The sequence below is a fragment of the Thunnus albacares genome, chromosome 23 (assembly GCF_914725855.1).
Source record: "Thunnus albacares chromosome 23, fThuAlb1.1, whole genome shotgun sequence".
NCBI lineage: Eukaryota > Metazoa > Chordata > Actinopteri > Scombriformes > Scombridae > Thunnus > Thunnus albacares.
In genome coordinates this window covers 2,590,279-2,614,979 of record NC_058128.1, presented here as the reverse complement: position 1 = coordinate 2,614,979, position 24,701 = coordinate 2,590,279, and the positions used below count along the sequence as shown (strand labels likewise).

The window sequence follows — 24,701 nt, the reverse complement described above, 5'->3', positions numbered from 1 at the left end:
TGTCGCGATCTCTAGAAAGCATTAGCTCAAGTTGGCTGGCTGACTCAACAGGGACTAGAAATCGTCTCTGTTCCTTGGTCGTTACTAAGTGTCAGTCTACTTGCTGGAGTAGTAAACTAGGTTTCATTACATAGGAGTCTAGTGACGTGAGTGATTGTTTTCCAGGTATTAGTCATATCACTATGTATTTCCATAGAAACGGATATAACACAAGAAAAAAAGTTTTTTTATTTTTAGAGCGAACTGCCTCACAATATAAATACATTTTGTTTACATCTTTTATTTTGTTGGTAAATGTTGTATAATCGCAATATTACCCTCGAGGGTGTGATTTACCGTCATTGTTGACACGACAGTGATGCGGTAAGCATCGCGTGTAATATCACTTAATTACTGAATCAGTTTGGTGATTTGCTGATCCCTCGTGCTCACTATGAAATGACTCAGAAACCATTAAGAAAAAAAATGATGAGGAAAGCAAATCTCTCTGACTTCAGAAATCACCTTTGGAAAATCATACAGATCTTATTTTAAACTCTTAATCATAGCAGTAAAAACAGTGTCTGTCTGGTTATATATTATTTGCAGAAGCTTCTCATGTAATAATAACTTCACTACATTCACTGATAACTGTAAAATACTGATATATGTTCTGTAATAAAACCTCAACCACAACCTCTAAAGTCCTTCATTTGTTTTACCAGCTTTGAATGACGCCTCCGTCACCCAAAGGAAGATAAATAGAAGAAAAGACAAAAAATCCAATAATTACTAGAAATAAATAGAATAACTGAATGACTTTGAACTGACTGAATTTGAAAAAGCTCAAGGACATCTGAGATTAAATATAACTGACATATTATTTCAGCTATGAACAAGTAGAGCACTATTTTAACAATAATAAGAATTTTATATTATTTATATTTGAAGAACTTAACTACTAATCTGCACTGATTTATAATGTTAATCACATCTGGACTTACAGAGCCTTTCTGCAGTTCCTCACAGCTGGGATCAGTCTCTGTCGTCCCACCTCTGATGTGTTGTACTTCTGCAGGTCCAACTCATCCAGAACCTCCTCTGACATCTGCAGCATGTAGGCCAGAGCTGAGCAGTGGATCTCAGAGAGTTTCTTCTCTGATCTGTTCTCTGACTTCAGGAACTCTTGGATCTCCTGATGTACTGAGAGGTCGTTCATCTCCATCAGACAGTGGAAGATGTTGATGCTTCTGTCAGGAGAGGTATTGGACGTGTACGTGTTCATCTTCTTCAGGTTGTTGATGAGTCTCTGGATGATTTCTGGACTGTTCTCTGTCTGACCCAGCAGGCCTCCTAAGAAACTCTGGTTGGACTCCAGAGAGAGGCCATGAAGGAAACGTACAAACAGATCCAGGTGACCGTTTTTACTTTTGAGAGATTTCTCCATGGCTCTCTTCAGAAAGTCATCCAGAGATGAGTTACTGTAGTCTTCTCCCAGGAAGTCCTTCAGTACCTCTGTGTTGCTGCTGGTGTAACAGTGGTACATGTAGACTGCAGCCAGAAACTCCTGAACGCTCAGATGAACAAAGCAGTAAACTGTTTTGTGGAAGATCACATTCTCTCTTTTGAAGAACTCTGTACAAAATCCTGATAACACCGAGGCTTCTTTGACGTCAAGACCACACTGCTCCAGGTCTTTTTGGTAGAACATGATGTTTCCTTTCTCCAGTTGTTCAAACGCCAGCCTCCCCAGCTTCAGAAGAACTTCACTGTCAGCCTCCGTCAGCTCCTGTGAACTCGTCTCCTGTCCTTCATCATACTTGTCCTTCTTTCTCTTTGTCTGAACCAGCAGGAGGTGTGAGTACAGGTCAGTCAGGTTCTTGGGCAGCTCTCCTCTCTGGTCTGTAGTCAACATGTGCTCCACAACTCTAGCAGTGATCCAGCAGAAGACTGGGATGTAACACATGACACGGAGAATGCTGGATGTCTTGATGTGTGAGATGATTCTGCTGGACTGCTCTTCATCACTGAATCTCCTCCTGAAGTACTCCTCCTTCTGGACGTCAGTGAAGCCTCGTACTTCTGTTACCCTGTCAACACATGTCAGAGGGATCTGATTGGCTGCTGCAGGTCGGGAAGTTATCCAGACGAGAGCCGAGGGAAGCAGATTCCCCTTGAAGAGGTTTGTCAACAGCACGTTGACTGATGACTTCTGTGTGACATCAGACACGATCTTCCTGTTGTTGAACTTGAAATCCAGTGAAAGTCTGTTTTCATCCAGGCCGTCAAAGATGAACAAAACTTTACAGTCTTTAGACTCGAGCTTCTCTGCTGTGACCTTCTGTAATGTTGGATGGAAATCATGGATCAGCATGAGGAGACTGTACTGCTCATCTTTGATCAAGTTCAGCTCCCTGAATGAAAGCGGAATCATCAGACTGACGTCTTGGTTTTTCGAGCCCTCTGCCCAGTCCAGAGTGAACTTCAGCACTGAGAAGGTTTTTCCAACACCAGCAACACCGCTCGTCATAACGACTCTGATGTCTTTCTGTTGGTCAGGTAAGAGTTTAAAGATGTCGTGGCACTTGATTGGAGTGTCATGGTGGATCTTCATCTTGGAAGCTGCTTCAAGCTGCCTCACCTCATGTTGGGTATTAACCTCTTCACTCTTTCCCTCTGTGATGTAGAGCTCAGTGTAGATCTTGTTGAGGAGGGTTCTACTTCCTGATTCATCAATTCCTTCAGTCACATGTTGACATTTCCTTATTAGACTTTTCTTATATGGATCTGAAACCATCTGCAGACCATCTGCTGAAATGGAAGAAAAATATAGATTAGAACAACTATCAGTGTGTTTACATACATTTATGTAACCAGACACTCAGAGAAACCAGGTTATGTGAGTAATCAGGGAATGTGTTAACATGTACAGTAGTAACCTGGTTACTGTAGATCTGTGTGCACAAGCAACCAATCAGTGATCACACTTCTCCTCTACACTGAAGTTATTCTCAAAGCATGACTTTCTTATTTTATCAGTATTAGTGATAGAAGACATTTGTTAGTCCTGAATTTTTGTTCTGTTTTGCTCTGTGTGTCTGAGTCAGAACTTTTCCTCACAGCATGAATGTGTCTGAATTAAACAAACAGTAAAATGTTAAGTGGTGGAAACTGACTTATTTAGACTTCTAGAGGACACTTTGTGTTTGTTTAAGTTTTAGTTGGACTTTAAATACAAGGATAAATCACTCTGTAATGATTTCTCCTTTCATTCAGCTGCTTCACTTACCCTATCTACAGCATTTTGTTAAGTACATGTTATGTATTTACATGGCAGAGAAATTGACATTCTCCAGGAGAAATCTACCTGGGGAAATAATAAAAAATAATTAAATAATAGATTTAATTTGTTCTGCACTTTTCATTCATGTTGAAACTCAAAGTTTCTCTGATCCACAACCTCGATTACAGTAACCAATAACAATTACTTTGTAGGACCACCTGTCAGAATTACATCACTGCCCACCTGACAAGAGTTCATTCACATTTTCCACAGTTGCATCCACAATCTTTCAATAACCCAATGATGACTCCCCAAATTAACCACACAGTGTGAAACCAGCCTCCAGGAAGTCCTATATGTTGTGTTAAAAGCTCTATAGTGACAGAGCAACTTTGTGTGGAAAAGAAAAACCACTATGTATTAAACGGTTTATATCTCCCACACAGTTCTTTCTATGTTGACGTAAACCTACTGAAATTAAAGCTGAGACTTTAATGTAGAGTCAATTATTTTATTTTAAATTGAATGTGCTGAAGCACAGAACCTGAAGAACTGAAAAAATGTGTAACTGTCTGTTACTGTTTGGACTGAATCTAAAATTATGAAAAATATAAAGACACAGGCTGTTTCTCCTCACAGATCTGCTGTCTGGATGTGATGTCATGTTTGTATCTTCCTGTGACCTTCTGCTCCTGAGCCGATGTTTGACAACTCCCTCACCAGATCATTCCTGATAACTGACAGAACAACTTTGTGTGGAAAAGGAAAACCAGGATCCAGGGCCGGACTGGCAAAATCATTCAGGCCAGGAAATATAGCACGAAATACAGTCCCAGTCAGGCCACTTTCTAAGCGGGGAGTCTGAGGGTCCCCAACTAGGAACATTTTAGTTACAAATACTTGATTTCCTGCATTCTGGTGAATTTTAGTGCATGTGAATAACAAACTAATGAGCCAACATCTGCTTAGTATAATGTACTGTTATGAACCTCAAATAAAACCAAAACTGCACATCAATAAGGAGGGAGACAACACAAGGACTAACTTTCGACAGTTTCGATAGTTATTAAATAATAAATAACTAAATAAATGACTAATATACTAACAAAATAGAAAATGTCTTGTCCCTGCAGGTTGCTCTGAAGTAGTGGGCTTCTGTACTGCTGTGGCATCAGTGCTACTCTCTCCACCTTCAAAAAGCAAAAAGCAAAAGCACAACACACCAGATCTTTTAATGTACCAATATAATACAGTTAACAACTCTCTCCATCTATTCAAGGAACACAGCAAGAGCACAATACCCTCCTCAGTTTACTGATATACACTAACAGTTAACCATCGAAGGTTAAAATAGCCCTTTAACCAACACAAACATTAAATAACACAGATCTTTAACTTTCAACAAATGACAGTAGCTTGAATAGTGACAGAAGACGTTGTGTTGTCTCAATAATTTTCAATTATGAGCTCAAAGTATGAACTCACTGACTGAGATTTTCACCAAAATGCATTAATTTTCAAATATTCACCACATTAACTAGACTAGATATGCCAATTATGCCATCAATGTATTTGAGGAAGTTAAGGGAACAAACACTTTTATTATTGATTATCCAGTTTTTTGGCAGCTTTAACATTAGCTATGTTAGCTAGGTAGCTAACGTTAGCTAGCTAGCACGTTTATTTACTGACTTACATGGCGGCATTTAGCTGCATCTCCTGCAAGCACCTTTCTTTTTTCTCTTTCCCTCTCTGCTCCACCCTTCCTCTTTTTTCCACCGTTCATCACCGTCATTTATCCTCTAAATGTAATTACTGCCAAATGAAACCTCTCTCTCTCTCTCTCTCTCTCTCTCTCTCTCTCTCTCTGAAATTCAAATTCAAATAAGCTTTATTGGCATGACAGATAAGAAACCTATATTGCCAAAGCAGTACAGAAAATTATAAACATTGACAGATGATTAATAATTATACAATAATCTCTCTCTATCTCTCTCTCTCTCTGCGGGCTGCGGCGGGCCGTTTAGCAGGCCAGGCCACCGGGAAGAGTCCCGCTGCCAGTCCGGGCCTGCCATGACCCTCTTCTGGAGCAAGCCCTGAGAGGGACCTGGAGGCCACACCAGCACCGATCTGACCCAGTTAAACTTTACCCACAAAAGCAACATGGGGTTGCTGCCATGCTGGCTCACTGGGGTTTGTTGCATTGCCAGTCAGATGGTGGATGAAGGTAAAGGTCTTGGTGTTCAGACCCCAGACCACCTTCATATTCACTTGAATGAGAAAGTGTGTCCAAACTTTTGACTGGTACTGCAGGTCTGCTGGTCTCATTGAAGAATGACGTTTGCAAGTACTGGACATATTACATAATAATGTTTTTTTAAGTGATGTACTTATTTTGAGGATCTCAGAATTCGAATAATGTATTGATTTTTAGTTTTTATCCTGAGAACTTTTGATCACAGTATGTTGAATTATTTGGTGCTGTACAGCAGCAGCTGTGTGTGTCCAAGGCAAATTTCCCGCTGAGACAATAAAGACTTATCTTATCTTATTTGTAGCCAAGTATGAAGTGGTTGAGATAAGTTCTAGAGGCTGTAAAAAGTTCTTTATCTCATTATCTCGTCTGGGTCCCCAGTGAGAAAGTTCAAGTATCTTGGGCTCTTGCTTCCCAGTATGGGTAAGATGGAGAGTGAGACTAACAGATGACTGGTTGCAGCAGCAACAAGGATGCGGCAGGTAAAAACAGGAACACAGTTGTTGTGTTTTCATGTTGTGAGCCAGTTAACCAAATTTATTTTAGCTTGTGAGACATTTAAGAAATATTCTTTATCCTGCTACTTTTTGATGAAGGTGGTACCATAAAGAACGATAAATCAATCTCTAACATTATTTCTACATATTTTTGTTAACACATTACTATTAATAGAACACTATAACTCATAACTCATGTAATAATTTATGAAATGCATGTGACACTGACTTACCTTTTGGTCCAGAGCTGGAGTTTTGTAAATGCTGCACCAGATCATTCCTGCTGATCTTTCCTAAAATCTCGTTGGTTACCTGCAGAGCTCCAGGATCCTGATATTTCTGTACCATTAGATCCACTGTGTCCCGCCTTGCTGCTTTCTCCAGCTGAGCCACTGGGATGCCTTTAAAGCCCTCCAAGATGTCATCCTGCTCCAGGAACCACTTGAAATCCTTAAACTCATCTTCTTTTAATTTTGCCAGAATTTTAAAGAGATCCGCTTTAAGTTTTGCCATTATGGCCTCCTGCTGAAAATAAGAGACATTTTAAATAGGAAGGACATTTATTCAGTTCTCATCTCATGACACTTTACCAGTATGACTTTTGTACTTGTGCATGTTAAATGTAAATCATCTACTGCTTGAACAAACAGATCACAACTTTGGTTATTTTCATAGTTTCACTCTTTCACCACTGCAAAACTCATGACAATCCACATTATCACATGAATTCCAGCTGAATACATTTACATCCTCTGTGAGGAAGCAAACAACAAACTTTTTGAAGCCACGTTCCAAGTGTGAAGCTTTTGGTGTCTGTATTTCATATCAAATGAGTACATCTCATTTTTATTGTTGCACTTTCGGTGAGCAGTATCATGTTTTTATGAAGTGCTGCCCTCTGCTGGTATTACAGCACATTTAAGGATAAACTTTTATATTTTTACCTCACATACCTCTACAGGAGTTCATGAATGTTCAGCTGATAACGTTGGACGCTGAGAGGAGCTGTTTGTCCTGCAAAAACCTGAAGGGAAAATAATAATGATGAGATACTACACTTCACCATTTTCATTCCTGGTGCTTAAACTGGGAGGTCAGAGGTCAGCTGCTGATCATGAGCCAACAGACATACAGTGTCTTTCTCAAGGACAACTCAGAGGGAAAGATGCTTGTCAACATTATGATTTGAGGAACCACTGAACCTCTTGTATCATCTACTAGTGCTGCTACAGTTGTTGGTGATAAACACTCATCCTGTTTCCTCTGGTTGAGCTAGATGCCAAAACCTGCAGGAAAGTTTATTTATACAGTAAATTTCATACATAAAGGCAGTTTAAAGTGCTTTACACAATATATTGAAGTAGAGAATAATGACTGTCTGCTGTTTTCACAATTCCTGGAGTCCGCTCAACTTCTTCAGCTAAACACCAGGAAAGGAAGAAACTGTGGCTGCACCTCACAGCAGGTATTTTTGCTCTTTGATTGAAATGTCTCTGAACAAGACATTGTTGAAGGATGCACCCTCTTACTGCCTTTCTTGGAATGATCTTCCATTATACAGTTTTTTAAAATTGTAATATATATATATATATATTTTACAATTTTATGTGCCCTTCCTCACAGTTTTGGCCAAAAGTAGGATCACTATTTTCTACGCATCCAATCTCATCACTATGACCTCCTCAGACACAGAATCTGTAATATAGCTGGCGTCATGAATGCATAACTAAAAGAGCACTGAAGTCATTCAGCATTTCTTTCCTGTAACATTGCCGGATTCACAATAGATAGTTTAAAAAACAGGATCGAAATCAATGCAGCAGAACCAGAGATATTATTTTTTATTCCACACGTTCTTCTTTCATGTCAAAACCTGGTGCCTACATTACCCACAATGCAACTCAATTCACTCCACTGTACTGATTCAGGTGTGAGTGTCACAGGTTTAACTCCTCCAACTGGCCTGAAATCATGTTTCAAAAAACAGTAAATGAACTGCAGATACACTGCAGCTGACAGAAAGAGGATGTCATATTATACAGAGAAATATTAGTTTTTTCTTGGTGAATAAATGTTCATTTGACTTATAAAAAAGGAAGCTAAAGGTCAACGAGAATGCTGAGCTTTAAAGTTTCATCAGGAGTCATTAATAAAACCATCAAACACATCATGTTAGGAAAGTAGTTTAAACACACACACAAAGGGCGACCATTTACTGCATACTGCCGATAGAAACTGAGTACAATCAGCCACCGTCAGTAATCAACACAAACACATATTAGACTGTCAAACCAATAACTAACAGCAGTCAGCGTCAGACAACCTTATCATACTTTCACAGCTACCTGCTGTTTCTGTAGTGGTGACAAAATGTTAAAGATGTACATAGTTGCAGTGAATTAAACTGAAACTCCCTGCGCTCTCCGGGGAAAGTATTACGCCAAACTTCCTCTAATAAATATGACATATTAACAATTCCTTACGTGTCCGCAAAAACACATCATTCTAGAAACACAAGATAAAAGGCGTCATATGTCGACAGTCTTCTTGTCAACTCGGCATTAATTTAATCCATAAAGATAAACTATATTTGTGTACAAACTTTACATTTTGGATTTTGTCGCCTCAACTCGCCACCAGCCTCCGTTGGTTAGCTGCACTATTTTAGTGGGAGAAGACGGTGGGAATGAGAGGCGAACACTTTCAAGAATTACATTTCTCACTAAAATACGTGCTGGACGGTGGATCAGATACACGCAGAATTAAACACCGACTCGTAACATTGTTAATTCACCGTCCATCGTGTGTGACGGTATTTGAGGATTTATTTCGGTCGTTATAGTCACTTTGCTGCTTCACGTTTGGTGCTGGACTACGGAGAGCCCCTGGGGTCACATGGTGGAAAAAAAACTCGATGTGTAAATCCGTACTGGACAGAGCGCACCTTCACTATTTGCATGAGCCAAAACTAAAGACTCAGGATAATATTAAACATGTTTGATTTGATCGGAACGTCAAGACGAGATAAAGACTGAGTTGAGACGCTCGGACTGAGTTTTTTGACCACCTTACACCAAACGGTGGAAATGACGGGAGCGCGCCACAACTCTGGCAAAACTCTCATGATTTTATTCCGACATTGGAAATTTGTCTGCGACAGTGACATCTTTTGAAAAGTGGTTTGGTGTGAGGCCGACATGAGTCCTTCTTTACTGACTTCTCTCTATTTTAACCGAACCAGCGTTACATCACTGTGAGGACGCAGAAACCAGGAAAAGAAAAAAGGAAACAACGTTTGAAGACGTCAACGCTGTAATTTCATATTTTTCTGACACAGTTTAACCAACTAAACAATTAATCAGAAAAATAATCATCAGATTGATCAATAATGACAGTAATCATTATTTACAGCTCTAATATTAACACTCACCCTGCCTCAGACTGTTTTCCTCCTTCTGCTCTGTTGACTTTAAAATGGAGTCTGAACAACAGACTGAATACTTTCACTTTCAGTGTTCCTCCCTGTTTGTTCCTCGTGTGTGTGTGTGTGTGTGCGTGCGTGTGCGTGTGTGTGTGTGTGTGTGTTTCAGATTTAGGATCAGTTAATTGGGGACAGAAACCATCTCTCTGTATAAAACAAGGAATCTCTGTCTGTCTGTATGTTTGTTCTTCGTATATCATATATCTGAAGCAATTTCACTCCACTGGCACTTTAGTGATTTTATCAACAAGATAACAAAATAAAGCAACTGCACAGAAATAACGGAATAATGCTTAAAATATAAATAAGTGGCTTAATGGGGTTTCAGTGCATCCATGTGAAGTCGTTAACATACTGTCCTATTTCATCTGAACCAGACATCACACTTAAGGAAGAAGTTCTGTCACATATTGTAAGAATAAAGTGGTTTGTATGTTTAGAAGAGGACATGGTTTAATAACGGTCATAAAGATAATATATATTTATATAATTATGATTTTAACAGAGTGCTCACCTGGACTTTTATTTTATTATATCCATCACATCTGTTATATTTCACTTTCATATTTTGATCATCTTTAAAGTATTGACTGTATATACTGTTACATATGTATCTACATTGTGTAAATGATCAATATACAATTCATTTTAACATACATGGACAATGTGTCCAAACAACCCACAGTGGAAATATGAAAGAGTAAAGGAGGCCGATTCTGCATCTTGAGACAGTCGTCTATAGAGTCTGAGCAGTAAACACTAGTGGAAACAGCGTCACATTGTGCCCAAAAAAATATGTTATCACGTTATTTTCCCTCTCACATATCAAAGTGTAATTTTCCAGAAGTATTTTCTAGCTGACAGAAGCTGCTGCCTGGACTTCAGCCTGATATGACCTGTATGACCTCATCATCAAAATACTTTAAACCTGATGTCTTCACATTATTTTGTGTGCAAACAGGTCAGTTGTGGATGTGGCCTGCTGTGACTGCAGGCTCAGTCACCAAAGACTTCAGTTTGTATTGTATTATTATTATTTTATTGTATAATCTGAACTGTGTATTAAATAATATTTAAACATTGGAAATGAAACATGAAAGGGAACAATTGCTTCTTAAAATATAAAAATATTTCAGTCTGTTGAGGCTTAAATTAAACTCACAGTCACTTAGTCTCCATTTATTTGTTGTATAAAATTATTATTGAATTCACTTGATAACTTTATTGGTTGATTTAACAATGAAAATGCATATTAATAAACATATTAATGTTAGTTAAAAAAATAGCATGCAGCACATCATACTACATTGTCAGCTACTATTTAAAATATGCGACACAGAAACACATCATACAAGACATATAAAGCAATAAATTGGGAAATATTAATGTTAATATAAATTTAGACACTAATAGAAACATGAAGAACAGAAGCACAGACATGAAAAGCACAAATAGTTCATAAGATCCTGAACAATAATCACTGTGACTGAATTAAACATCAACTTGTAACAGTCAATCTAAAATAAACACTCACATGACTACAATGAGTGTTCTAACTTTACAACCCATCAGATCAATATTGTCATCAATCGCCTTTTAATTTCACTCCAGACTGAAAAGCGAGGTGTGCATTTATATTATTAGATTATTGGATATTTAAACGGTAAAACGTTTTCTTAATCCACTTCCTGTTTTGTTAGTTATGCTGCTCTTCTGTCATGTCTTAATCTCTTACCTGGAAACTTATTTATCACAAGTTGACAGTTATTGATCACCTCTTTGCTTTGGGACTTAAGTTGTCTCATTTTATACAACAAAAGTAGGTGATCAATCATCTTTCTGTTCTTTCTGTTTATTGAGTTTGAGAGAGAGAAGTTGTTAATGACCAATTTAGGTTAAAAGCAGATGCTGTAAGCTTTTAATGGCCTTTAAATCACAGTGTTATTGTTAGTTACAGATGTGGAAGTTATGTATATAGTGAAGTTATTGGAAGTGATTTGTTGTTAATTGCCATGATTGCACTAAACTATAATGATGTGTGGTGAATGGTGAGGCAGGAGCTGTATGACATGCAGGTGTTACCAGTTAAGGCTCGGTGTGCATGTTATCTTTATTAGTAAAGTTAAATACCATATTCTTGTAAAATCTATGGTTAGATCTAATAGTTATTATACATCTCAACTTTTCTTTATGTTGTGCATAGTAGTAATGAAAGATAATTTACATTATTATATGATTTGATTGATAGTGGTTGAACTACTCTTTGCTACTCGTTATTTTTCATCACTTTGGCTGATAAGTTAAATTAGTGATTATTTCCTCAATAACGTGCATCAGAGTATTATTATTTGCAGTTGTTTCACTCGCTATATATTCCTTTTATATGTGTTTCAGAAGCACACACCCTCCTATCCTCATACACCTTTAAATGAGGCAACAATGAAGGTTCAAGTTCAAGTGGAAATGACCAAGTTTGTCATTTAACCCCTAAAACTAAGAAACAGTGACTAATCAGACGTCCTGCAGCGATTCCTCTCTTCACATCAGCAGTTAGTAACCTTCAGATAACCTTGAGATAACCTTGAGCAACAACAAATCTGCCAGTCCTGAAGATTGCATGCTGTTATTTGTCAGCAGAGGGAATGCTAACTGTTAGCTTGTGGACGACAGAGTAACATCAGACAGCTTTATGATCCCTGACTGTTCCAGGATCAGCAGCTTGGACAGCGGTTGTGTCTCTTTGCTGCAGAATGTTGTAATGATCCACCTGAGCTGTACAGGAGAGCAGGAGGAGGAGAGAGACTGGAGACTCTCAAACCTTTATCACACATCAACACATTATTTTACACCAAATACCTTTTCAGTTGACTGTAGCTTTGATGTGATTCAGAAGACTCCAGAGAGATGAATCAAGCCACCGAGGCTGAAATGTTGCTTAACAGGTTAACTGTTGACAGCATGAAGCAAAGAAACACACTGTATTAAAAACACAACAAGCACAGATCAGAAACACCTGCAGCTTCATCAAATTCCTGCTTTACAAAGAAAAACACACCTGCCAGCTGTTATTTAGCTGCACTGTACATAGACAAAGTCCCAGCCATAAGTATCTGTGCTGTATGTGTCAGAGCAGGACTGACTAACATTTATCAGTTAGACTCAACAACATGAACAGTGACGCTGATCAGAGAGTGAAATCTAACGCTGCATTTTACATGTGAAAGCAGAACTGCTCCAAGTATCAAAAACACCTCACTGATATTCATTATTAACATTACACAGGACAACCTGATATTTATTGATCAGCATTGATCACAGAGACACACTGGTACAACTAAATATTAAAGTGAACACAGACTGAGCTGTCTGACCTTAAACCAGATGATTTGTTCTCACCTTCCTCTGAAGAAAAACATCCACCATTTTATTCAAATCCAAGTCTGATTCATTTTCCAAATGACAGAACTGAGATGTTTTCTTGGTTTTCTTTAGAGACGCACAAATCTCACTTTTTCTCTCCTGATACTGACTCTCAGTACTCAGAGTATCTGCTGATACTGAGTACCGATCAATACCACTGCTCTCTTTCCCCCCAAATGACAATCTGTAAACCTGATTGGGATCATTTTAATGTGAGAACATGAGGTCAGAGATGCTGTGGCAGTAAAAACTGAGTCAGCAGCTGCTGAGACTGAATGAATGTTGAAAAACCAGCCACAGTTTGTGACCAGTAATAAGAATAAAAACTAAAGTGAAACTATTTCATTCATTCATCATCATTTATCATTAATGACTTATTATGACAGCTTGAATCTGCTGAAAATACAGTCTTTTAAAAGTTGATTCATGAGTTTTATCCTGTAACATTTTTCCTTCAGAAGTTAAAAACGATACTGATGTGATGTTTTCTTTCTGTGAATTACAACCTGAAACTGTTTCTCTCTTATTGTGGAGCTGCAGATTCACCCATAAACTCTGGAAAGACATGAAGACCTTCATAGTTCAAAACTTTTCCCTTTTCTTCAAAGATGTTATTTTTAGTTTCTATTTACATGATAAAGACAATGACTCTTATTTAACTTATGAATTTAGATTTTATTATTGCAAAATTCTACATCCACAAAGTAAGTTTAATAAAACAAAACATCCGTTTAGAGCTGCTAGGATTAGTAGATTAATCAAACAGAATGGGGAACTATTCTGATTATTGTTTATAGTTATTTTATGAAAAAATGACAAAATACTGGTTCTAGTTTGTCAGATGTGAATATTTTCAGTATATTTTTTCACTGCTATAATAGTAAACTTGTTAACTTTGAGGATCATTTCATTTCAGAAAAAGCTGCTCAGCAATAAAACCAACAGTGTTAAGCGTTCAGCTGATTGAGGCAGTGGAGGAGAACAAACACCTCGAGATCTACACTGATAACAAACTGAAGTCAAACTATCACACTGACTTTATTTTGAAGAAAAGACAACAACGGCTTCTTTGATTCTGACTGTTTTATGTTGAGATCTTTTTATACGTTTTTTATTCAGTGTTATGACATTCTGCATCCTCTGTTGCCATGGTAACGCTGATGCTGCGCAGAAGGACTTGCTCAGCACAATAAACGGCACTGAGCAAGACAGCCTTACCGACATCTACCAAACCCGGAACCTGTCAAAGACTGAAAACCTGCTGCTTCACCCACAACACCCTGTTCAGTGAGCTTCAGCTCCTCCCATCAGGCCCACGTCTTCAGGCCTCCAGCTGCAAAAGTAACAGAGCGAGGAATTCCTTTATCCCATCAGCCATCGCTCTCTATAACACACAGCAGCACATAAAAACTCCTGGTACTCACAGCAGTACTGTAGTCAGTGCTGCACAGTGGAAAGTATGGTGTTGTGTATATTTCTGGGCTGCATTGTGTCTTCTCTCACATTGAATCTTTGTACTCCAGGAGCACTGCTGGACGCTGCTGTGTAGTAGTTTAGTGTATTTTATGAAGGATGTGTGCCATGTGCCGGCCGGCTCAAGGCATAGGCCATATAGGCGGCCGCCTAGGGCGCCACCTTGTCTGGTGTGCGCTGGTCTCCCTCAAAGGAAAAAATAAAATAAACAAATAAAAAATAGATAAATAAAAATTTGTCGTTGGGCGCTCCTCCTCATTTTCTGCCTTGGGATAAAATATGAAGAAATACACGAGGAAAGGTAGAAATACACTTTGCACCATTGTTCCTCACAATGTTTCATCTGCTCTGCACCTGTACTGTGGCACTGAAACAGAGATGATGTATCACAAAGTCCGTGACGAGATGTCAAGAGGCAAATATTCACATTTATTTCATAATGAAAAGGTCCAAATCTTCAAGTGCACAAGGAAGAAAAACAGGAGGAGGAAAAGAAAGCCAATGTAGAGGTTTGTCGTCTTCTGTTGACATTAAAATGCCGTTTTGTGTGTGATGTTAGATGTTTCATCTGTATGATAGCTGCTGGACTCAGATAACGTTACAGATTGAAGGATATGAATCTGAATGGCAGCCAGTAGCAGCTATCTGGATAACTGCTCCTTCCTACAACGTAAGGCACTGTGCTGAAATTTCACTGACCAATATCAGTGATAATAACTAATGCAATTTCCATAAAAACATAGATTTCTGTTCTGAGTTGCACCAGTTATGTATATATTTTAGTACAATTCTATCATTTAATACACAGCACTACATTTTTAATTTAATAAGAGTCTATAAATGTTTAATCTAAATAATTTCAAAAACTACTGTCAACCTATCCCAAGAGAGGCGTCTTTTCTTACCTTAAAGGAGCACCAGTATACCTCAGTGATTAGCACGAGTCAGGAACTTTGGTTGGAGTGTATAAAAATACAAACCAGTTTTATTTGGTTTTACAAAGCAAGCGTTCTAAGATTACAAAAATAGTAAAATACAAAAATTAAAAATTAAAGAGAGTCTCTAAGAGATCTCAAAATTAAAATCTTTTTAAAAAATGTTTTTAAAATTAAAATCTCAAAATTTTTAAGGCTTTTCACCTCCTCTTCCTTGTATTACCACATATTGTTTAGCTTCAACACATCTGACAACTTCATGACTTTACATAAAAAGATGAACATTCTGTCACGTATAAGGTACAGAAAACTTTTGTTTTTGAGGTCGTTATCAAAGGATTTCTGCAAGATGCAGGAACACAGCTCCTGTATTGCTTCAGAGTTTCAGGTGGTTGCTTAAGTTTGCCATGTTTGTTTGTACTTTTATGGTCATTTCTAGAAGGGACAGTTCTTAGTTTGGGACACGTTGCACACGTTAAGCAAATTCATCAGAAGCTGGTGCAACACATTATGTTAATTTGTCTCCAACTTGAGTGAAAAACAGTTTAGAAAAGGCCTGAAAGTAGGCCTGAATAGAGTTTGTCTCGGCCACATATAGTGGAACTTTGAAGAGACTCAACGACTGGAAAAATTGCAGTGAAAAACTCAAAACCCATGAGAACAGTCCAGAACATTTTAGGCACATGACATCATGGCAGGAGTCATCTATCGAGTGTAATCTATGAATAACCAAGTGCCAGTGTCTGTATGTTACTAACAGGTAGTTGGTAATATTTCATTATTTATTCATTTTTTGATACATGATTCGTTTTTTAGAGAAATTAATTTTAAATTCTAAAAATAAAAATATATATTTTTGTCTTGAAAGCATTGTGGTGTCTGATGTTTGTTTTCTATATTTTTACTGTAGAATGAGCGAGTGGTGACGAGGCAGCACTGGTGGGGTAATTTGGGTGGAATGTGGTTGGGAGGGGGCATTAAAATGGCTAGAGCCGGCCCTGTTTGAATCTATTGTACAAACATCATAACAATATGTTTGTTTCCAAACATCAACAACAACAACAACAACAACAACAACAACAACATAACACTGAGCTGGAAACTTGAGAAGAGCCAGTTTGTAATCTCACTACTCAGCGGGTTTGTTTGGCAAAATCTACACAAACTGTGACAAAATTATGATGTGAGGTTAGAAGAACTGCATGTTCAGGGTGGATATTATTTTCAATCTACACATCACTTTTATGAAATGGACAGAATACATTTGTGACATCATGAAAATACAACTGATGATAATGGAAACTTTTTTCCCCTTATGTTTCCGGTGGGAAAGCTGTGTCACTTTATCACAGGTCACATATTTGTCTTAAAAAAATCAGTTGAGATTGGCAGAAACACAATCAGACCTCCAATACGACGGCCAGTGGAGGTGAAAGCATAATTATACTTCACATTAGGCTGGTGCTGAACTTCTGGTATAAAAAAATGTGTGTCTCTTCATGTCTGCTGTTGTGCTCGTCATTTATGGCTTATTATTAATATAAACACACTTATTTAGGACGGTCAAAATGACATCCAGCAGGAAACTGTACTATAAAATATAAGTAGAAAATGCAAAGTAGCTACGTAGACTGAGCTCAAACAAACAAAAACCAACAGCAGACAGCTAAAAAATAATGATCCATCTTCCTCTTTCTAAACCCTGTTGCTCTATTTTCATATTAATTCATTAATTCATTTTCTCCTCTATGGTGTGTTTGTGTGAATGCAGCAGTTAAACACAAACAAAAAGGAAATGATCTGACATTCAGAAGCCTTCGCGGGCGAACCATTGCGCTCTGGCGACCACGTCGTTGGCAAATTCACTGTCTATGTCTTCATATTTCTCCAGAAGAATGCCTGTTATGTAGCACGTCAACGCTCCTAAAGAGAGAGAGAGAGAGAGAAATGTTATTATAGGAATACATGTGTATGTAAAACATCTGTTATTTTCTGTGGCATCTATAAATGAAGCTTTGTATATATTATTATATATACTGTGTTTATTTACTGATTTCCTACATTTTCCAGAAAGCTTAAGTCAACTTCCAGACAGCATATATTTTTCTGGAAGTTGTTTTTAGGCCACAACTAACAATTAGTGTCATTATAAATTAATCTGATCCAATTTATCCATCAATTATTTGATTTATAAAATGTCAGAAAAAGGTGAAAAATGCCCGTCAGATGTTCTCAGAGTCCTTGTTGACGTCATCAAATTGTCCAATCAACAGCTCAAAACCCAAATCCTCACATTGTAGGAGAGAAATTTGGACAAAATTCTTTAAAACGTTACTTAAACAGTTAATATTCTGTCAATTGATTAAGTGATTCATTGTTGCAGCTCTACATTCTGTTGAAGTTGCACTAAAATGATTTTCTTTCCTGCTGTCCAACCAAATATGGGACCAAATGGGTCAAATAATCAGTATTTTCAGCCAAACAAACTTAATAATAAGGAATTTTTTCATAATTGAAGATACAAATTACAAATTTGAGGGATTGATTTATCAAATATGTAACCAGAAGTTAAGTAGCTTTAAAGTATCTCTGCAATGAAGTTAAGTGTTTATGGTGACTGACAGGAAGAATGAAACTGTTTAATTAGTGTAGTTAGTTCATGTAAAATGTGCAACTTGAACTGTTCACGATTTTCGCAACAATTCAACAAATCACGAGTGATCACACAGTGAGGAAATGAGGTAGCAGTCGTCCACGTTTTTTTACCTTTGAGCTGCTGTTCTTTGCTCCAGTTCCTCTTCCTCATCCGCATGGTCTTGATGAGCCCGATGAAGACTCTGATGCCTTGTTCCAAGTGATCCCTGCCGAACGGGTCGTCTTTCACTGCGTGGTAATCTTTATTGAGCTGCACAAAAGAGACACAGAGTCTTCACGTCTGTTTCATTACCCAAAACTGGATGTTTTCTTTATTTTATGGCTCACCAGCTACACAGCACCGTAGTCTCGAGATACCAGACAGACGGAGATCTCCGCCGACTGATTGTCTGGGGATTTCTAAATGCTCAGTAGTTGCTTGAACGGCCGCTAACAAACTTACACCCCTTACATTTCGTCAAGGGCATGGCTTATTGGAAATGATGCTCTCCTCTCCATTCTCCTCCACAGTGAACTGCATGTTACCGCCCCAATATGAAGGGCCTAAAGACTTTGGATTGTTTTTTTTTTCTAACTCTCTAAATGTTTCCACTCGGTTTTAACAATAAAAGCTGGGAGATTGTTCTCAGTCTCAAAGTGTTTAGACACTGACTGTGAGTCTAACAGCACCCAACCATCATGCACAAGGTCAGACAGACAAAAAAATCTGCAGTCTTTGTCGACACAAGACACACACCTGAAACAAGGATTTTAAATATGACTAGGAGGTAATGAAATGTTAATTTTATAAGTCTCCCATCTGATCATAATCCATTTTCAGTAGTTTAAAACACTGTAGAAGTTTTTGCACCAATTTAACATTAACTGGTTGAAAGTCAAATTTTCAGACATTATCATTTTATTCATTAAACGATTTTTAATTAATTGTCCTGAAATTTAATATCTGATCAAATCATTTCATTTGTAGGTTTTTCACCTTTTATTACAAAATAGTCATTAAAATAATTGTACAATATCACAAGGTTTTGAAATTCAGTTACCTTCTAATAAAGTACAACACAACAAGCTTCGTTTGATCACGTTTTTTAACTTATTCCTCATGATGTTCACATGATGAGCAACAAAACTGTTAAGAAACATGAACACCAGCTCCATCAACATCTTTCAACAGTTCAAACTGCTCTGTGATCAGAAGGAGACCTTCACACAATTTAGGAGATAAGAATAATGTTGCGGCCGAATGTGACAGAATATAACAAGATGTAATGAATCACATGGTGGAAAAGTGGTTCTATCATTAAAAATAACAGGATAACAACAGTAAGAATCAACACAGACACACCTGCATGAGGCCGAAGCAGTTCGGGTTGCTCTGTCCGAAGCCGTCAGGTCTTAGTTGGGTTCCTGCCTGAGACTGTCTGGAGATGATGGCGCCGATCAGAGCCGGGTGAACTTTGAGTCTGCAGGAGAAAACAGCTAACATGACTTTAATAGTGTTTAATTTACCTCAGCAACAATTAATGAAACTATATCATTAGGACAGTCCTGATCAGGCTACTTATATTTATGTAGTTACATACACAAGATACTGCCTGAGATACAGTATGATGAGATATATATGTATCTGTCCCATTAAAATAACGCTCTCTCTCTACACTGTGGACTGTCAAAAAGGCAAAAATGCCCCAAAATAAATAAGTACAGACGCAAAAAACTACAAAGATGCAGAAAAAAAAAACTACAAAAAAATCTATCAAAAAATGAATAAAATGAGACACAAAACTGCTAAAAAGATGCAATATGACCAAAAAGATGAAAAAAAGGCTACAGAGACACAAGACGACCACAAAGATGATGTCTAGTTGAACTAAATACAGAAGTTGCAGCCTCAGTTTTTCCACGAATGTCAGCACCTTCTGGTTCTGCACAATATCACTGAAATGACGCTGCCCTCACTGTGAATGTTTTTATTTAAATGCAGCAGGTTTGAGTTGCTGTTTTACATACTTTTCTCCTACACTGATGATGTTGTCTTTGTACTTCGACATCTCCTCTTGGTCTCTCTCTGCCAGCCTCGCAGAACCTTCAACACCGACCAGATGTTCATCTGAAGCAGAGAGTCAGACATGTGACTGTGAAGGTTGTAGTAGTAGTAGTAGTAGAAGTAGTAGTAGTAGTACAACAGACTCTGTCTCCAGAACTATAAGAACCCAACATAAGATCAGTTATTTCATCTTAATTATGAGATCAAGATGAAATATCCTTTATGACCATCAATCAGGTGACGTCCAGATGAACGTGGCAGTAAGAAGTTGTTTGTTGATGCAAAGCAACATTTTCTCCCACAAAGTCAGTCACAAGAAAAGTTTGTTTTTGTCAAGATGATCTTTTAATAAGCTCAATGTCATCATGATTTCCCTCCCACTGAAATACTCCTGCAGCTCCTAACAGGAGCCTAAATATAGGCTGTTACAGGCTTTACTTCCCAAGAAAACTGATAAAATGATTTTATTCCTTCTCAGCTCTTCCCATCGACATGGAGGTGAAGTTCCTGAGTATATAAAAAGCTTCCTGTCTAGGTGAACTGACCTGTGCCGTGCAGCGGGTTTGCTCTCATTGTTTCCTCAGAAGCTCCTGTTGTGTCCACCTTGGTGATGTCTCCATACTCTGAAACACACAGATCACACTTGTTCAGCACCGTCTCATCACTTAACAATAGACCTTAATACAATAGACCTTAATATCACAGAAACTCACCAACAGTATTTACATCACTGGAAGATTTTACTGAACTAGAGCTGCAACAATTAGCTGATTAATCAATTGTCCGCTATTTACATTAATTGCCAATTGTTTTGAGAACTGATTAATTGTTTTGAGTCATTTTTTGAGAAGAAAATGTGTGAATATGTTTCTTTAGTCTCTATGACAGTAAACCGAATATCTTTGTTGTGGACAAAACAAAACACTTGAGAACGTCATCTTGGACTTTGAGAAACACTGATTCACATTTTTCACCATTTTCTGAACCAAAATAATCAATTAATCAAGAAAATAATCAAAAAAATAATCATTAGTTTCAGGCCTAAACTGAACTATTTTGATCTCTGGTTTAAAAGGAGACTTTACAGTATTTAACTAAAATCCTGACAGGAAACAGTGTTTACCTGTGTATCTGTCATTACCTGCAAAAACAAAACAGAAAACATCAGTTTAGGAGCAAATTATTGTTAAAAAAAAACATAAATAAAATAATATATGTATAACTAATTATAATAATAAATAATAATAATTATATACTCATTGTTTTCTCAGAAGTTCCTTTTGTGTCCATGTTTTTGATGTCTCTGTTCTCTGAAACACACAGAAGCAATCACACCTGTTCAGCACCGTCTCATCACTTCTAATGACAGTGAAGACGTCATTCTGGTCAGTTCAGAGCTCTACTATTGGTTCTGATTCTCTCAATCGTCCTCGTCTGTTTCTACCCAGATGGGGTGAAGTTATTTTCCTGGAAGTGACATCACTCTAACAGACGTTTGAATCACAGAAACTCACCAACAGTATTTACATCACTGGAAGATTTTACTGAACTAGAGCTGCAACAATTAGTCGATTAATCGATTAGTTGTCCTCTATTAAATTAACTAGGGCAGTGCCCGTTCAAAATGTGCCTGTTCGAGATGGAACGATTTCTCAACACCTAGAGAGAGTTGTGCCCCTCCCTTAAACGCCTCTCATACAGACTATTGGTAGACGCTACAATTTACCCATGTTCCCTAAACGCCTCACGTGCAGAATATCTGAAGACTATAATTTTGAGCTGAGCTGAAGTTGATGGGATGAACTGTAGTGCCTGTTCAAAACATGCCTGAGACATCTTGCACTGTGTCTTGAACATACATACAAAGTTCCTGCGTGTGAGAAACGGAAACAGAGCTGAACTCTTTAAACCTTTTTCAGTTCATTCTCTATGGTAGCTCTCATCAGGTACTTGCTGTCACTGTTTCATCTCATATCATGCAGTACTTCACTCATGGTTCTGACGATGTCACTCGTAATTAACAACCCCGCCTCTTTCACATGAACGCGCTTGTAGATGGAAAACCTAGAGTTGACTGAGCTGGGTGATAACCAGCTCCATAGTTCTAGTTATCTGGATGGACAATGTAAGGCTCAGTGAATGAAAAGATAATGAAAAGATGTCCTGGGTATGCTGAACTTGCTTCGTAGTACAGGCCTCAGGTTACTCAGAGAAACCAGGTTAACTGACTTATTTAGACTTCTAGAGGACACTTTGTGTTTGTTTAAGTTATAGTTGGACTTTAAATACAAGGATAAATCACTCTGTAATGATTTCTCCTTTCATTCAGCTGCTTCACTTTCCCTATCTACAGCGTTTATTAAGTACATGTTATGTATTTACATGGCAGAGAAATTGACATTCTCCAGGAGAAATCTACCTGGGGAAAAATAAAAATAATTAAATAATAGATTTAATTTAATTTAATTAATTTTTAATTAAACTGCCAGTCAGATGGTGGATGAAGGTAAAGGTCTTGGTGTTCAGACCCCAGACCAGACTTCATATTCACTTGAGTGAGAAAGTGTGTCCAAACTTTTGACTGGTACTGCAGGTCTGCTGGTCTCATTGAACCATGACGTTTGCAAGTACTGGCTTGATTTCTAAACGTCCGGTGACACGAGAGGATCTCAGAATTCGAAGAATTTATTGATTTTTAGTTTTTATCCTGAGAACTTTTGATCACAGTATGTTGAATTATTTGGTGCTGTACAGCAGCAGCTGTGTGTGTCCAAGGCAAATTTCCCTCTGAGACAATAAAGACTTATCTTATTTGTAGCCAAGTATGAAGTGGTTGAGATAAGTTCTAGAGGCTGTAAAAAGTTCTTTATCTCATTATCTCTTCTGGGTCCCCAGTGAGAAAGTTCAAGTATCTTGGGCTCTTGCTTCCCAGTAAGGGTAAGATGGAGAGTGAGACTAACAGATGACTGGTTGCAGCAGCAACAAGGATGCGGCAGGTAAAAACAGGAACACAGTTGTTGTGTTTTCATGTTGTGAGCCAGTTAACCAAATTTATTTTAGCTTGTGAGACATTTAAGAAATATTCTTTATCCTGCTACTTTTTGATGAAGGTGGTACCATAAAGAACGATAAATCAATCTCTAACATTATTTCTACATATTTTTGTTAACACATTACTATTAATAGAACACTATAACTCATAACTCATGTAATAATTTATGAAATGCATGTGACACTGACTTACCTTTTGGTCCAGAGCTGGAGTTTTGTAAATGCTGCACCAGATCATTCCTGTTGATCATTTCTAAAATCTTCATGGTTACCTGCAGAGCTCCAGGATCCTGATATTTCTGTACCATTAGATCCACTGTGTCCCGCCTTGCTGCTTTCTCCAGTTGATCCACTGGGATGCTTTTAAAGCCCTCCAGGATGTCATCCTGCTTCAGGAACCACTTGAACTCATTAAACTCATTTTCAGTTAAGTTCTTCAGAGTATTCAAGAGATCCGCTTTAAGTTTTGCCATTATGGCCTCCTGCTGAAAATAAGAGACATTTAAATATGAAGAAAATGTATTCAGTTCTCATCTCATGACACTTTACCAGTATGATTTTTGTACTTGTGCATGTTAAATGTAAATCATCTACTGTTTGAACAAACAGGTCACAACTTTGGTTATTTTCATAGTTTCAGTTTTTCACCACTGAAAACTCATGACAATCCACATTTAAAGTTTCATCAAGAGTCATTAATAAAACCATCAAACACATCATGTTAGGAAAGTAGTTTAAACACACACACAAAGGGCGACCATTTACTGCATACTGCCGATAGAAACTGAGTACAATCAGCCACCGTCAATAATCAACACAAACACATATTAGACTGTCAAACCAATAACTAACAGCAGTCAGCGTCAGACAACCTTATCATACTTTCACAGCTACCTGCTGTTTCTGTAGTGGTGACAAAATGTTAAAGATGTACATAGTAGCAGTGAATTAAACTGAAACTCCCTGCGCTCTCCGGGGAAAGTATTACGCCAAACTTCCTCTAATAAATGTGACATATTAACAATTCCTTACGTGTCCGCAAAAACACATAATTCTAGAAACACAAGATAAAAGGCGTCATATGTCGACAGTCTTCTTGTCAACTCGGCATTAATTTAATCCATAAAGATAAACTATATTTGTGAACAAACTTTACATTTTGGATTTTGTCGCCTCAACTCGCCACCAGCCTCCGTTGGTTAGCTGCACTATTTTAGTGGGAGAAGACGGTGGGAATGAGAGGCGAACAGTTTCAAGAATTACATTTCTCACTAAAATACGTGCTGGACGGTGGATCAGATACACGCAGAATTAAACACCGACTCGTAACATTGTTAATTCACCGTCCATCGTGTGTGACGGTATTTGAGGATTTATTTCGGTCGTTATAGTCACTTTGCTGCTTCACGTTTGGTGCTGGACTACGGAGAGCCCCTGGGGTCACATGGTAGAAAAAAAACTCGATGTGTAAATCCGTACTGGACAGAGCGCACCTTCACTATTTGCATGAGCCAAAACTAAAGACTCAAGATAATATTAAACATGTTTGATTTGATCGGAACGTCAAGACGAGATAAAGACTGAGTTGAGACGCTCGGACTGAGTTTTTTGACCACCTTACACCAAACG

General features: G+C 37.9%; 1 protein-coding gene across 4 annotated transcripts in view; it reads right to left on the bottom strand.

The window, feature by feature from the left end:
* Positions 1-24,701, bottom strand: part of LOC122975244 (NACHT, LRR and PYD domains-containing protein 3-like) — a 98,165-nt gene that overhangs the window by 22,389 nt on the left and 51,075 nt on the right. The window contains exons 1-5 of one of the 4 annotated variants that reach the window (XM_044343586.1): positions 9,444-9,486; positions 6,967-7,037; positions 6,247-6,538; positions 4,390-4,452; positions 984-2,790 (exon numbers count right to left, since the gene is read on the bottom strand). In XM_044343586.1, the coding sequence (XP_044199521.1) occupies positions 984-2,790; positions 4,390-4,452; positions 6,247-6,526 (2,150 nt within the window). In that variant the 5' untranslated portion in view covers positions 6,527-6,538; positions 6,967-7,037; positions 9,444-9,486. Of the gene's footprint in view, positions 1-983; positions 2,791-4,389; positions 4,453-6,246; positions 6,539-6,966; positions 7,038-9,443; positions 9,487-24,701 lie in introns of those variants that run through there. The other 3 variants (XM_044343588.1, XM_044343589.1, XM_044343585.1) reach the window with 3 other exon arrangements.